Consider the following 15,862-nt stretch of genomic DNA (forward strand, 5'->3'; position numbering starts at 1 on the left):
AGAAGAAGCACATCAAGGTTCTGGAGTGGCCTAGCCAGTCTCCAGACCTGAATCCAATTGAAAATCTTTGGAGGGAGCTTAAAATTCGAGTTGCCAGGCGACAACCTCGGAACCTGAATGATTTGGAGGCTGTCTGCAGGGAGGAGTGGGCCAACATCCCTGCCGAAATGTGCACAAACCTTGTCACCAACTATAAAAACCGTTTGACATCTGTGCTGGCCAATAATGGCTTTTCTACAAAATATTAACATGCTGTTTGGTAGGGGGTCAAATACTTGTTTTTCCTCATCAGATGGTTATCAATTTTTATAAATTCATATGATGTGATTTTCTGGAATTTTCTTTGGGATTCTGTCTTTCACTGTTAGAATGTACATATGATTAAAATTATAGATCATTGCATTCTTTGTAAGTGGGCAAACCTGCGAAATCAGCAAGGGGTCAAATACTTATTTCCCCCACTGTACATGAGATGTTTCAGTGGATGCTGTACCTAAATCAGTCCAAGTTAGACTATTCGACTTTTGGGGATGTGGGGTATCTATATCAAGTCTCATGTTTGCCTGCAAGGCTCATGTAATAATGGCTATGTTAAGTATTTGCTCATGGTGGGAATTGTTGGGTTTCTGTAAATCATATAACAAAGAGCAATGAGATAAATTCTGTTATGAACTGGCGCTATATAAAAAAAAAGGCAATGTGGAAAATAACATTTCCACATGGTAAAATAATTTAAAAGCGTGCCTCCCATAGTTCAGTTATAAAATCTTAGCGCACCACGTAGCGTCTGTCCTGCGAGGCTGCTGACGGTGTGTAAGTTGAAAAGTCGATCACATGGGATGGCAGAAGAGGTAGTTGTACAAGTGTTTAGTTCAAAAGTACTTTAGTCCACTTCACCAACATTCAGCACCTGAGCAAACGGAAACGAGTCATTCTGCTCTGTGCCGTGTTGCCATCGTTTCATCACCATTCTCTGAACAATTAATTGAAATATTATCAACATCTGAATATGGTCAAGTGCAAAATCAACATAGCAGGACCAGCAATTTTTTGATAAAGGAAAAAGCTTAAATGAAACGCTGTGTTCAGACATAATGTCAAAGTTTAAGTAAGTTTAGCTTGTTTTAGGTAATGTTGGGACAAGACTCAGTTTGTAAAAGGTTACAGCCTGCCATGCTATTATCTTGCGTTGCTCTGTGTACACAGATGTGAAAAGTGCAGTATTTGACTGACAAAATGACATTTGACACGGCTGCTTCCTGATAATTTGAATCATCTACGTTTAGGGAGCAGACCTAAGTGGATGTTATGAATCGATGAAAAGGAGACTGAAAGCTCTACAATTCTTGTCTCCAAAGTAGACAATCTGTGAGTGTTGAGTGTTTTACATTGTGCATTAGAGTGCATTACATTTATACTCCTCCCCCCCCCCTTCTGTTTACAATAATGCAATACCTAATTTCTGTGACATGCAACATATTCATCCTAAATGTGAATGATATGACACCTATGATTATCTATAAATAATGCTGATAAACTACAACGTTTAAACAGTTTCATTCCAAACAATACATTAGTAAACAAATGTAATCATCATCATTAATGTTAATGATCAACAGATAATAGAAAAAACTGCTTTGACAAATCAAAATTCACTAACAAGGGTTTAATCCCTGTTTCATTTAAATCAGAGCAGAGTCACATAGGCCAGCGTACTGTAGAGTGGTTAATAGCGATGAAACGGTAACTGGTTTAATGGTATGGTAAAATTCCTGATGGTTAGTATTACCGTTTCCAATTTTAATTATTATTAAAACCGTGTTTGATTACAGCACTTTGAAAAACTCACAGTAAATACTGACCAGCATCAACCGAAGTGAGAAGTGAGTCTCCCAGACACAGGCCTGGGTTTGTTTTGGGTCAATAAAAACATGGAGGAAGGCAGCGAAGGAGATTTTTCAGCCTGTCCAAAGTCTGAAGTGTGGTCGTAGTTTGGTTTTCAGGATTAAAAAATCACTTTATAGCAAATGCGAATTATTCTTTTATTCGTGGTTTTCAGTACTACCGCGATAACTGATGTGTGATATTTTTGGTCACTATAATAATGATATAAAATGTTTATACAGTTGCATATATACACTACTTAACATAAGTGTCACATTTTGATGCTAGCAGACAAATGAACCTTGGTTTACAAACTCTTTCAACAAAAACTGAAATGAGGCCTTAAAGTGGATTAGCAGTGAGCAAAGACAATCTGACTCAGGGCCCTGGCACTAGACTGGTGCCTCCTTTTCTGACATCAGTCTGACTGCAGGGTTGTGGTGGATGATGCAGAGTGAACTACATTACAACAACATGAGAAACCAGGAAAAACCACAGGCGTTCAAGAATTGAGGGGATGTTGAGGCGGTTTTGTGTAGATGCTATTTAAACAGCTGGCTGACTGTCAACATATGACTGAAAGAGTTGCGAAGGAAGAGCAGCCATATACTTCTACCCAATTACAGCATTCATGGTGACACATGATGGATGAAACATTTATATAAAATTAGCTGACCAAGAAAGTAATTCAAGGCTCACCACTTTGGATCAATAATGAAAATGTGGAATTTATTCTCTCCGGTAGTGGTTTCAATCTAAATAGCAACCTAACACCCTGTAATTGTGAGGGTGCTGCACTTCCGTCATCAGACTCACTGCAGCAGTAAAGCCCTCATTAAATCCCACCAACATACACAAACATGGCTGTGGAATGGATCCACTGCCATGTTGTTCATGAGTCGCTCACGCAGCTCTGGCCCGCAGTGACTATCTTGTGTCAGAGAACATATCCAATCAACAGCAGAACATATATTCACAAAGAATGAGACACTTCTTGTTGTACTCACAGCACAGATGCATGACATTCCCAAAGTTAATTATTGTATCTCAACACATGCCTTTGTCCGATTTGTTGTGTCTACAAGGCTACACTGCTACTCTTCCTCACACACACATGCCCATAAAGTTGGTTATAAACATTTCCACTGTAGAAGATCATCTTCTATGCCAAATATCCATCAACTATTACCACACGTGCAATTGTCACTCAGCTCTACAATGGCACAATTTGAGAAACAACAAATGGGCTTAATACGGTTTATGTGAAATGGGCTAACTGCAGATTATTCGCACCTTTGGCAAAGAGCACAATCCATTTTGCTGTCCTAGCACAATATGTGGTGTGATGCCTGGCTCCATATCCCCTACCTAGAGGCACAGTGCCAAGAGGTGATTAAGAGATGGATAAGCTGCCCAGACCCTGGACCTCTGGGGCAGGGCCTGCAAATAGCCTTCAGCTGAACCCTGTATTTTACTTCATCAAAACCCTAAAGGTAATCCCACCTTCAATCATAAGTTATTTTATCACATTCAATATCTGACCAATGAATGAACATCAGTCCAAATTTGGAATGTTACTGATACTAATTGCTCATCGCTGTAAAGAATATGATACACACAGCTGGCTAAATGGAGGGGGTGGGATTTTTTCAGTTGCATAGTTTCAAAAATCTAGCCGTCTCTTACTAGTTTCTCCAACGTTGCCAACCCCAGCTTAAAGGAACCCATAATATCCAAACTAAAGTCAGTGCCTCCATCTTTTTATTTAATGGCAGATGGTTCCTCTTTAACAATTTGTGATATTATCCTCTGCATATCTTAGGCACTAAAATTATATTAACAAGGCGTCACACTAAACAGATTATACATTACTCAACTGATCATGTTAAGGGTTTCAAGCCTATTGTCAGGAGAATGGGGCAGCACATTTTGTTCTTTTACCTGTAGAAACAGGCGGAGTAACCGCAGGAGCAGCAATTTTGGGTAATGAAATTTGGTTCAATCTGTATATAGTGCACTTATTTGAGGGGCCCAAAAACTTTGGCTTACTCTGAAAACAGTTAACATCAAATACAACTCTGTCAACATTGCTGTGACCATCAAATGTTAACTAACCAAGGATATGCTCCAGGCCCATCGGCAGGTCTGTCTGAGAACTATCACAAGACCGCTAATGGGTCCTCCACGGCAGGTTGAAATTTGAACATAATTGATTCATTATTGTTGTCATTAGCACTGTTTTTGTTTTTTTTTGTTTTTTTTAAGAAGAGCAGGGAGTAGTTTCTCTAAAATTTTGAATGAGACTGTTTAGTGGTCTGGTTTGGGATTTAAGAAGTCTTGATTACTACTGAGCTCCTTCTTGAGTGATTTTGAGTGTGTTAATTAGGCTGCAGAGTGATCTTTTTTGGGAGGAGAGACGTGTGTGGTCCCACATTAGTTTCTACAGAAGCACCAAGCTCAACATACACAAAAGCAAAGTACATACACCAAACCTTATAAACAGTATTGTAGGTTATTGACGATGAACCTTCGTGAAACTCTGGATATGAGCCAAGTATCGTGAAAAGAGATGGGAGCTAAGCTTTGTCCAAGATTAGCTGATCTATTGTAAGATAGTATGGCTGGCTGACAAGCTGTGGGAGTCATAGACTGAAAGATTAGACCAGGACACATGGCTAAGCATGACTTTTGAAAAACAGATTAAGCACCTAAGAGGCAACATTTAACAAAATACTGTATATTCGAATGTGATCAGAAAGCTGGCATGTACCTAATTAACTGCAAAAGTTGCAATTTAATTTTATCTTTGTCTTAGTCAAAAAGATTTTGCATCGGAAGTATGGAAACTTGATGTCATAAAAGATGATTATAAGCCTCAAAAAGGCCAACTCCTATGATGAAGCCAGTAAACGACAATGATAATTTTGCTGCACACAGGCTTGCCTACAGGGTCTCTGTTGAAATATTGATCAATTACGTGATTTATATACATTTTAGAGACACATAGTATCAAGAATCAGATATGGAATTTGTGCTGTTTTCCACAATAGCTTCATGAATAAGAGACTCAATTGCAAGGTATCAGTAGAAAGGGCTAACGTGGGCAGGGTGGACAGACTTCATGACAGAGACAGCTATCTGTTGAGACAGTGCTGATGCACTGACAGAAAAAGTAAACCACTTACACAACACAGAGCAAGAGGGTGACAACAAAAAACAATAATATGTTGTGAAAACATGCAGCTACAAAATTGCATTAACTTTATTACTTACTACTGTGGATAATATTCCAAAAGTAAATGTAATATTAAATTGTCCACAAAAAAACCCAGCTTGCCTTAAGAACAACATTACACATTGAAAAAAAGTCCCAATACTTCAGTCCACCCTTTACACTGCTGCTGACTTGCTATGTGCATTCTTATCGGCTGTACAGTCCGATATCCTTAAGACCGCCTGTGGTTCTTAGTCTGACCTGCTGGACTGGAGCAACAGTCTGGGTTATAGCCTAATCAGCTGATGTAAAGACATGTGGCATGTGCCTCAGAGGTCAACCCTCTTAGGATGTGAGACTGAGGCAACTTGCTACTTGCAACCCCTACCAGTGACGCTCCTCTGTCATGGTATCAAACCCATCCCCATGTTAGATAAACGGTTGTGATTGGCCAGACCGGATCCAGGGGGGTGGAAATCTGTCTGAATGGGAGTGGTGCCAGATATATCTGCCGGAGCAAATGAAACATGAGCTCTGCAGCAGATTTGTCTGGTTCCCAGGCTACTTTGGTGTATAAAATGGTGAAACACAATCATCTCACAAGATGATGATGTCGGATTGATTGTTCAGTCCAACCAACACTAGAAGCCTCCACATATTACGTTTATTGTCACATAAGACAAAGATAAGCAGCAAATGCTCACATCTGAAAGGCTGGAACAAAAGGATATTTGGCATCACTTCTTTAAAATGACAAACGATGAATCAAATATCAAATACACATTCTGTTTATTAACTAATCAAACAAATTACTATTTGTTTAAGTTATAACACGTTTCCATAAACACAGCATACTTTTAAAATGTATCATACTCTAATACACAAAGAGGTTTTATCAATATGTAATAAACTCACAATATGATATTATACAAAGTGTATTTCCTTCCAAAAGCTGCCAACACATTACCATTTGTAGTTGTCTAATCGGTGGACGGCATTAGTGCAGGAAATGGATAGGGCTGAACTATAATGTCTAACCATGTTCACTAATAGCTCCACACACACATCTATCTGCTGTTGACCTTACTGTGAAACTACAGTTGCTTCGCCCAGTCAGTCAAGAGATTACCTCATCAATGAGAGCGAGAGGAAGAGTGTGTAATACTGTGGAGAATGACTCACAGTCTATCCATGGTAATACACAGACACACCATGTCTTGTGTAATATGGTGCTGGATACAATGAACACACCTTGTGGCTGCAAAAAAGCTTTAAAGCCAGTGTTTTTCATGATACCTAGCAGCCTGTTAAAGCTGTTTGGAGAGTTTCAATCTTTAAAAAGAACCAAACGTACCCCAACAATAGTGTCTGTGAGCACAGAAAGGGGGTGTATATATATATATATATATATATATATATATATTGTCTCTGATGTTATAATCTTTTGCGTGCACCCTATTCTCTGGTCAGGTGGTCCTTATAAAAGCCCAGTGGAGTGTCCTAACTGCAAAAACACTACACAGGGCAGGAAGCGGATAAATTATTGATTGTATCCTCAGGTCTTAACACATGGCAGCTAGCTACTGAATAAAAATGCCACACAAAACAGTGGACAAAACAAGCCACCGCAGTTGTGGCAAAATCATTTCAGGAGATAGGTTTCCACACACTTTATTGGATCTACTCATGCAAAGGCAACTGTTGGAGTCAATTTAATATTATCTTCCATCAATAAAAGCAACAAGTCTTAATCTTCAAAGGAGTACTTTGACCTGGTCTACAGGAAGTCATTCAACAAGACAAATCACAATCTGGAGCAGAGAGAACTTTGACAGGTATGACTCTGTAGATGGACTGAAACGTTGAGCTTAATGTGATTCATAGCTTTCTTCATGCCTCTGAGCTCGCATCACTGTCACATGCCGAGTCTGGGATAAGAGAGAAGAATCGTTTAAGGTTGCTTTACTTCATTTGACAGCTAAAGTTAATCCAAAAGATCACCGGTAAGATCAACTGGGCTCTATCTGCCCAAGATGAAGCAATATGACCTCACAGAGATCTGGGGATTCTTCTTTTTTCCTGTTTTAATGAATGATCTGTGTCAATAAGTAACGCCTTTAACGTCTCTAACGTTACATCAAACTATTTGGTTAACGAATATCGCTTATATTACACACACTGGGTAATGTTAGCTAACTGCTGTAACAGGAGTGAACCGTTTGATTAGCCGAAATAGCCGGGTCCCGAGCTGTCCACACTCGGCTGTTAGCGCTTCAGCTACTGTTAGCTTGTGCTATTAGCCAGTAAAGGCTTATTACGGTGTGATATCACACCGGGCATTTAACGTTGTGTAACGTTAACGTTAACTGTAGGCATGTTATCGTAACTTAGAGATATAAGCGAGCCAACAAAGAGACGCTGCTACCGGTAGCTTTTTGCCTCGCTACCACAAGTCTAACGACAGCAAACTACATCACTGTCTACCAGCCTCGCCTGCTTGCTAACACCTCGTATTAGGATTTCATCCCCTTTCTTCATCCACGTTAGCTAACGTGAGCTAACCTACCACACCATTACCGTTAGCTCACGTTAGCTTGCTGTTGCTAGCGTCCGACAACAACTGGCAGTCTGTACATTAACGCTCAGTCAGGGAAAAACGAAAAAACCTTACTGTATGGTGGTTGACTCGAAAAAATCCTTATTTTCTGGACATTCATGAAAGGCAGACAAGATGCAGACGGGCTACGGTGCTCTGCTGTTAAGATACACAGCGACGCTGTGAAGAAAAGATTTGTAGTACACGCCCTTGTCGACGAGGATTGGAGTCCACGTTTTCGCCGTAACTGCTTTCTTCAAACGATTGGTCAGTTCTGGTCATCGAGCTCATCGAACATGAACGTGATTGGCTGAAATCTCAGTTTAACGGTGTTAATGAATGCCTTCACGATAGGTGCGTTTCATTTGGTCCCTAGCGCCGCGGGAACTGGCTTCTTGACATAATAAAGCTCATTTTTGTTAAATCTATTGTGACCGCCTGTCACATGAGCAATGGAGCTCTATTTGAATTGACGTGTTTCCAATGCCCCCCCCCCTTTTGTAAAGGCAAGCATTACCCTGAAACAGTCTCTCTGGCAATCAAGTAGGGCTGGGCAATAAAACGATAATGATAATAACATTATGTTGTGAATGATTCTCAGCATTCACACCAATTATCGCAATAATATTTTCCTCAGTAATAATAATAATACTTTTTCTATTAAGATATTTATTTTGTTGAATGTTCTACTTCTGATTTGTTAAGTGATCCACTGTTTGGCAAGTGTTCCTCATGTTCTGATCATAAAGAATAGTTTAAAACCAACCAAACCAGAATAGTTTAAAACTTCAACCTTCACTCAGGAGCAAAAATCAGCCTTTAAACTTGAAAGAAATAATGATTTGACATTTATCATGATAATTATCTATATCAAATGATGTGACATTTCTTATTTCTGATAACATTTTTGGCCATATTGCCAAGCCCTATAATCAAGATGTCTAACCAAAACAAAAACCTCTTAGGTTACACAAAATAAGACAATATAATGTTCTGTAAAGCCTATATGATGTATTTGCAATTTCCAGTTAAATGGCTTACCATTAATATAAATATACAGGTATCTCCTCTTTGATTTTAATCATCTTTGCAAGAAACACGTACTATAAGGTATATATACACTGTATATATAACATAAATTATGTTAACAGCAAATGTGCATTGTGTGAGGCACAAGTCCAATATAAATAAAAGGGTTTTAATATGAATTTTTAATTCATTTAGACATACGAAGCAATAATACATGACACTGGATAGAATTGCAATTTCTCATATAGGTACCCCAGAAAGAATACTTGTGTCCATATCATTGGGTTGTATGATCATTTTGGTCATCTTTATTATGCTTGTAACTATGACCTTTATGATGACATAAGTAATGAATTTATGTGCACCAAAAGGTTTAACATCAGGCATATTTGGACTCTTAGCACTGTAGTAATCTCACATTACTTTAATTTACAAAATGCAACTAATCCCGCCATATTCTTGTTGTTGTTGTTCTTTCTTTTTAGATATATCTGTGGCTTCATGGCATTTCTTCAGTGATAAGAGACACAATTACACCCATCGGTGGAGGGGGCTGAATAATATCTAACATATTGTATTTTTCATACAATATGCCTTAATTTACTTCATACATTCAATACATCCCAGTTAATAAATCAAATTGTTGTTACTTCACTTCAACACAAAAACAATCAATATATTTCTCAAGATAACTTGAGGTAACTACTTCTAGCATTGAGTGACTACTACATATGGACTGTAGGTCAAATATATTGTGGTAGGACATCAGGTAGTCTTTCTCATTTCTTTAAAACCCCAAACCATAAAAAATATGATTAATTTTCATTTCAAGTTGCAGCATTTGTGTAACCGTTCACATCACTCTTTTTTAACAAACACTAAAGCAGCATTTTATGTAATCTTCAATAGTGATACTGAATGGAGACGTCATAATTGTAGTCATTTGAAAAGGACAAATGGTTGGAAATTCAATCAAACGTTCAGGAGCTGAAGCTTTTGAATCTTGCATTCATTAACAATACGCATTGGTTCAGAAGAGTGCTGCTGTTGTCCAGCTCTGCGCCCCTGCTGCTGTATGAACAAAGCCAGATAAAGCCAGAGCCAGCGCAACTTGTAAGAAAAAGTTCTTATTCAGACTGAAATGTAACAATTCTTTTAATACCAATATTGTACTATTTTCTGCTACTTTCTACATCTCATTCACATTTTTGTGTTCCAGAGCTTTTTTTCAGCACAGAGATGATCCACAACAAAGCAAACTAATTAAGCAGAATACAACCCTGTTCATTTAAGATAAAAGAAGGTGAAATTATATTTGATAATATAATAAATAATTGTAGCCTACCTAGAGTGAAGAAAGAAGTACTATACTACATAGATTAGTTTCTTTATGCTTTATGAATTTATGAATTGATAGTAAGTGCACTTTATAAGAAAATTAGTTTTACATTTGTACATTTGACAGATTCCATGAATTGTCCTACTTTATTTAAGGGACAATTTTACTTTTCCTACAAAATGTTAATTTTGCGCTTATGAAGCAGAGTAAATAGATATGTGGATAGCATTTAATGCCATGTATATCCTCCCTTTCAGCTAGTACTTTTTAAAAATCAAAGACTATCTTTAGCAGCTCTGCCTCATCTAGTCCTCACTGGTACTCACTGGTGTTGGAGCTGTAGCTGTAGCCTTTAGTGGTGGGTGGTGGTGAGTCTGAGTCCACAGAGGCCGTATCTTCATCCTGGGAACAGCCCGCCTGGATGGCCCGCAGGTAGCTGTGGCTTCGCGACCGGAAGCAGGTAGGCGCAGGCAGATCCAGAGCCTCCACTGCCTGTGATTCCCCCTCATAGTATGGTACCGAATGCCCAAAGCCCTGCCCGCATACCTGAAAGAACGTGTGCAGACTCACACGCTGAGGGCAGAGGGCAAACTGTGAAACATGCATTTACATGTCTGTACCAAGTGATGGAAGAACTCTTATCTTTTACATCAGTAAAAGTACCAATACAGTAAAAAAAAAAAAAAACTCAAAGTCAATTACATGTAAGTATTACGAGCAAAAGTATAAAAAGTAAAAGTACTCATTCCATTGAAAAATGGCCCCTGTGGTTGATGTATCTTTATGTATGACATTATTAGATTAGTTAATACTGATTCACCAAAGTAGCATTTTACTGTAGTAGCTGGCTGAGGTGAAGCTAGTAAATTCTTAAACTTTATCTTTGTTTATATTGTGAAATATTGGATTATTTTATCTCAGACAGGGCCTTTTATTTTAATTCAAACAGTTGTTGGAACTGCAAACAACTCATAGACATCTGAAGCATGATAAGCGGCCCCAACTAGACACTTTAAGCACTGTATTTTTTTTTTATATAAATGTTGAGGAGTAAAAAGATAATTTCCTTCTGAACTGAAGATGTAGACCACTTTAAAGTTTTAACTATGAGTTAAAATATTTTGGAAAAATCTAATGGGCAATTGGTGTAATGTCTTTTTGCTTTTCAGTGTTGAATGGTGTAAGAAAAATCAACACATAACAACACAAAACAAATACAAGGATGACTATATTTTGCACTTGTTGCATGGACAGTATACACTTTTTTTGAAGCATTGTTTGAGTTACTAAAAGTAACTATGTTTCAGTATTTCCTAGCTGCATGGATATGTGTTGTTATTGTATTACATTTCCTTTACATTTACTCATTTGGCAGACGCTTTTACCCAAAGCGACTTACATTCAAGGAACAACATACAAGCATCAGTAAAGTAAGAGACCTATGAGTAACAATAGATACTAGTAAGAGCAGCAACACTATACTATTGCAAGACGGGAAAAAATTGTGACACCATGCAACGTCTGGAATGTTTGATAAAGCAACAGAAAAAGTAGTAGAAACAACCAGTAGTAGTATTTTTGTGTTTGGCATTTTAGTAGCAAATATGAACATGTCGTGGGTGCTACATAAACATGAATAATAATCCCTCAAAATCAACTCACTCAAAATGTACCAGTTTAGTATTCACAGATTCTTTACTCGGACTGCCTCTACTGTAATGCTGAAAGACGTTTAATCTCTCAGTCATAATTTGATTAATGTGAAAATGTACATGTATAAGTAGAGACTGATACCAAGCTCCCTGAGCTTTATACTGAGGGATATGTCCCACTTTGACATTCTACAAACACGCTCAAGCTTTTCTCTTTTATCTCTTCTATTTCACCATCTTATTCCCGGCTGGCTTATTCATATACCATCTCAGCAGACATTACATATGCTCAAATATTCTCGATAGCTTTAAAATTAAAGAGTTGTGTCAGAGTATGTTTTGCTCATATTCTGGTGATCCAAAATGATCTAAGCAGCTTAATTTCACAAGGTATTAATATTTATAAAACCCAGAAAAAAATAGTTAAATATTCCTTTCATGGAAATGTTAGTTAATCAGGACTCAGTGTTAAACACATGAGGAAATGGTCTTTGCCAGCCGAGTAATAATAATGTGATAAGCTACAGTAATAGCAATACGTTTGATAAGATAAAAGACATACCTGAGTGCCCGCGCCTCTGCCCAATGTGCTAGAGCCCTGGCTGAAATCATTGTTCCTGTGGCGTGGAGGGGCCTCCAGCGGGCTCACCAGGCAGTCTAAGTTATCAAGGCTCCGATTAGTTGACAGCTCTTTCAGGGACGGCAGGGAGCTGTGGAAGTGAATGTAATAATCAGCCTCTCAGAAGTCAGAGGCCGTAATAAGTGAGAGCTGTGTTTAATTGATGATATCCAGGAGAAACTTGAAATCACACTCTGAAAAGTTCCCCGGGGTATTTTAAAATGAAATATAATTATGATGTGTGGATAATGATATGTGCCATAAGGTTTAAAACACCAGCACAGAGGAAACAATGATTTATGAGTAAAACTGCTAAATGTGAGATCATAAATTGAGGGATAGTTTTGAGAAGTTTCCTCTGTTCTGGCTTGCCCTTTTGGTGCCTACTGTAGTTTTAGTGACAATGTGTGCACACTAAGAAGCAGGATGTGGTGTAGTGGAGTGATTTTCATGGGTTAGAATATTTGCATGTTAAAGAATCAGGGCTTGAGGGAGCAGGAAAGAGAAAAACGTACTAACACACCAATAAGGGTACCTGCAAGTTAGGAGATGGAACAGTGGGCAGAGAGGAAAAGTGCTGGGAAGGTTAGGCAAAAATAGGTGGTGGGCAGTGGTGGTAGGACAAGTGAGGGTGGGTGGAGGGCCACACTGCCTGCCTAAGGATGACACTGACCTCAGATGCTGCATAGAGCATGCACTCTGTAGTGGAGACCACAGATAATCCTCCCGCATGAGAGCGTAGCAACGAGGCCTGTCCGTGTGGATGTAGGGGTAAAACACATGGCAAAATTTCATCTCCTACTGCTTTTGCACCAAAAAAAGATGGTACTGTGTGTCATTTCTTGAACCCCCCCTCCCTCCCCCATTAAGTTACTCTACCTCCATGAACAGCTTCTTTGAGTTTGTTTTGACTTAAGTGCTGCAGACAATTATTCGTGAGAAGATGCTGCCACCTGCTGACTACCTCTGGGGATAAGAGTAAAATGTTTCTTCCCACAATTTTAACAACAAATACCCCTCAGTGCCTATTTCTAGTCTTATGAATGCAAAGCAAAATAATACAAACACAACTGTATGGCAGAGCAATGAGCATGATAATCAAGGTCATAATTTCAGTATAATGAATTTGCTTCTCTTTGCTGCGGGACTTACTTGCGTGGAGGTGGAGGTGGCTGCTGCTCACTCAGGGAGTGCTGGGTGGCCTTCAGGTAGCTATGGCGACGGGCAGCAGATTTGGGGGAAGGTTTGGGGCTTCCCTCTGAGTCCTCGCTGTCTTCTAAGTCTCCCATAGCTTTCACATAGCTGCCGCTGCGCATCCTTCGACAGGGGATCTCAGTTCCTTTGGCACGGCCGCGACCCAGAGTTCCTGCCCAGTCCCCCAGTGGGACCTGGATTTTGAAAACACATACATACCGTTGTGAGACTCTTAAACCATGTAAATAAACAGAACACATGTTCAAAAGTGCATCCCTTAAATAATAAATAAATACATATTCACAGATTCTAAACATGTGCAGCAATGGTACTTGTTGTGATTTATGGGGAGAATATCTATAAATGTGTAGTACATATAGTGAGTATAAACAGGATGAGGATAAAGTATAAATGATAAACTGAATCTAAGTGGGAACTGTCTTCCAGTGCTCAAAATTGATCAATAAAACCATCAAACTATAAAATATCCATGCAAACTTACAAAGAATGATGATGAAGATGAATACTCACTGCCCCTCCTACCTGAAGGAACTGTTGTGCCAGGTCTTGGTGGCATGACTTTGATTTAAGAAGGGTCCTGTTGACTGTAGCAGAGCCCTTCTGCAACACTTGCCTGGCCTGGGTGAGGGTGAGAGTGGACCAGGAGCCCCTCTTCACCAGTGTATCATCCTTGCTTCCCCTGGTTCTTCCCTCCTCTTCCTTGGATCCTACCTGTGTCACCGGGCATGCCAGAAACTTGAGGTCACTGCTGCTTTTCGAGGTCTTGAGAGTATGTGCAGAAATGGTGTTGTAGCCCTGTGGGATATGTCTGGCTTGGCTGTCTGACACCGCCCTGCCAAGAGTCATCATGCTCAATGGGTTGCGGTAACCTACAGCAATAGTGCCAGCTTTGGTGGATTCAGTGTCCAGGGCATCATCTGAGCTCCACAGGCCTAGTGCATTGGGCCTAGGTCTCTGCCTGGGCCCCTCAGTTTTAGCCCTGTCTTTACTCTTGCTTCTGCGATTTGGTCTACCACCATCCTCGCCAGCTCCGGTGGTGCCAGTCATTCCTCCAGCAGAGCGCCCGTTAATGCTGCCTTTGATTGCAGAGTTTTCCAGGGACTGGGACTTGGCAAATAGCTTCTGCACAGAGTGCATGAGGTGGCGTATGCGTCCTGGACTTTCACTACGTTGCTTCGACATACGTCCTCTATGAAACTGTAGCGTACTGAAGCCATCACGCTGAAGGGGCAGGTGCCTCTCTAGCTGATCCAAAAGGTTGGAGGGTAACCGATTCATCTTGGCTGCTGCTGCAGAGGAGATGGTGGCTGATCCACTTGTGATCATAGGAGCACCAGTAAGACCAAGACCCAAGCCCATGCCCATAGACAAGGAGTTGGATAGTGTACCTGCCCGGCTGCCCTGCCCAACTCCCCCACCACCAGCCATACAGGCCTGGGAGCAGTCCACCTGTTCAGTCTGGGAGGTGAAGTGCAGACGAGGGAAGGTGCTGCTGTTGGACATCTGGCTGAAAGGCAGCAGGTATTCAGGGGTCAGGGCAGTGGGGCTGGTGGGAGAGCACTGGTGGAGGTGTGGGTCCAGGGTGCCATAGTGGTTTATGGTGGGGCTTAACAGAAAGGCGCTGTGAGGGTCAGAGGTCAAAGGACAGAGAGACTTCTGGGGGCATCCCGCTGGTTCACACGAGTCAGATAGGTGACGACTGCGGTTGGCTCCTAACCCTTTCATGGTGGCTGAGATGTCGTCCTTAGAACATGTCTCCAATCAGCACGGGTCTACTGATGAAAGGTTCATCCTGCAAAGACAAAGATACAGAAATGATCTATTAAACATGGAAAGTAATTTTTAACAAGAAAGCTCTCTGTTTGGTGCTACCATTTAGTAATGCACTCTAATAGTTGTGTGGAAGTGTATTAAAATGAAACTTTTAAAACTGTAACATTTGCTATCCCATCCCATCCCAATTATTGTCTCTGATTAAACACCATTTTTGTCTGGTTTAGTGGCCTGTTTTCTCAGGAATGTTTGATAAAAATGTACCAGTATTTGTCCATCTTTAGAGATTTTAGTTAATAGTGCATAACAGTAAAACAGTCATTAGCGTGCAATTTAACCACAGGGAGTTCTACATATCTATATTTAAAACTAATGAAAACATTAGAGTTAGAGCCCATTTAGAAGTGTTTCTCTTGGTGTGTCCTTGAATGTTCAGAACAGTAACTTAGCTAAAAAAGCCATTATAGACTGTCTCTGCAGTGTGGCGCATTTCACAGAGGCAGCATAACACAGCTTACATGGAACAGAGCCGTTGTCCTCT

At 40.0% G+C, this 15,862-nt stretch overlaps 1 protein-coding gene and 1 long non-coding RNA gene across 2 annotated transcripts in view; both read right to left on the minus strand.

Moving 5' to 3' along the window:
• The window catches only part of dlgap4a (discs, large (Drosophila) homolog-associated protein 4a), a 28,488-nt gene extending 13,215 nt beyond the window's left edge, over window positions 1-15,273 (minus strand). Inside the window, exons 1-4 of the mRNA XM_046056551.1 lie at window positions 14,071-15,273; window positions 13,486-13,721; window positions 12,277-12,424; window positions 10,389-10,635 (exon numbers count right to left, since the gene is read on the minus strand). Coding sequence (XP_045912507.1) covers window positions 10,389-10,635; window positions 12,277-12,424; window positions 13,486-13,721; window positions 14,071-15,273 — 1,834 coding nt within the window. The remainder of the gene's footprint in view (window positions 1-10,388; window positions 10,636-12,276; window positions 12,425-13,485; window positions 13,722-14,070) is intronic.
• Window positions 5,871-8,053, minus strand: LOC123975247. Its single transcript, XR_006826014.1, has 2 exons — window positions 7,770-8,053; window positions 5,871-7,026 (listed from the first exon to the last, which is right to left on the minus strand). It is a non-coding gene; the product is annotated as an uncharacterized LOC123975247 (long non-coding RNA).
• Window positions 15,274-15,862: the final 589 nt, after the last annotated feature.

The sequence above is a fragment of the Micropterus dolomieu genome, linkage group LG08, assembly GCF_021292245.1.
Source record: "Micropterus dolomieu isolate WLL.071019.BEF.003 ecotype Adirondacks linkage group LG08, ASM2129224v1, whole genome shotgun sequence".
NCBI classification, from domain to species: Eukaryota; Metazoa; Chordata; class Actinopteri; order Centrarchiformes; family Centrarchidae; genus Micropterus; species Micropterus dolomieu.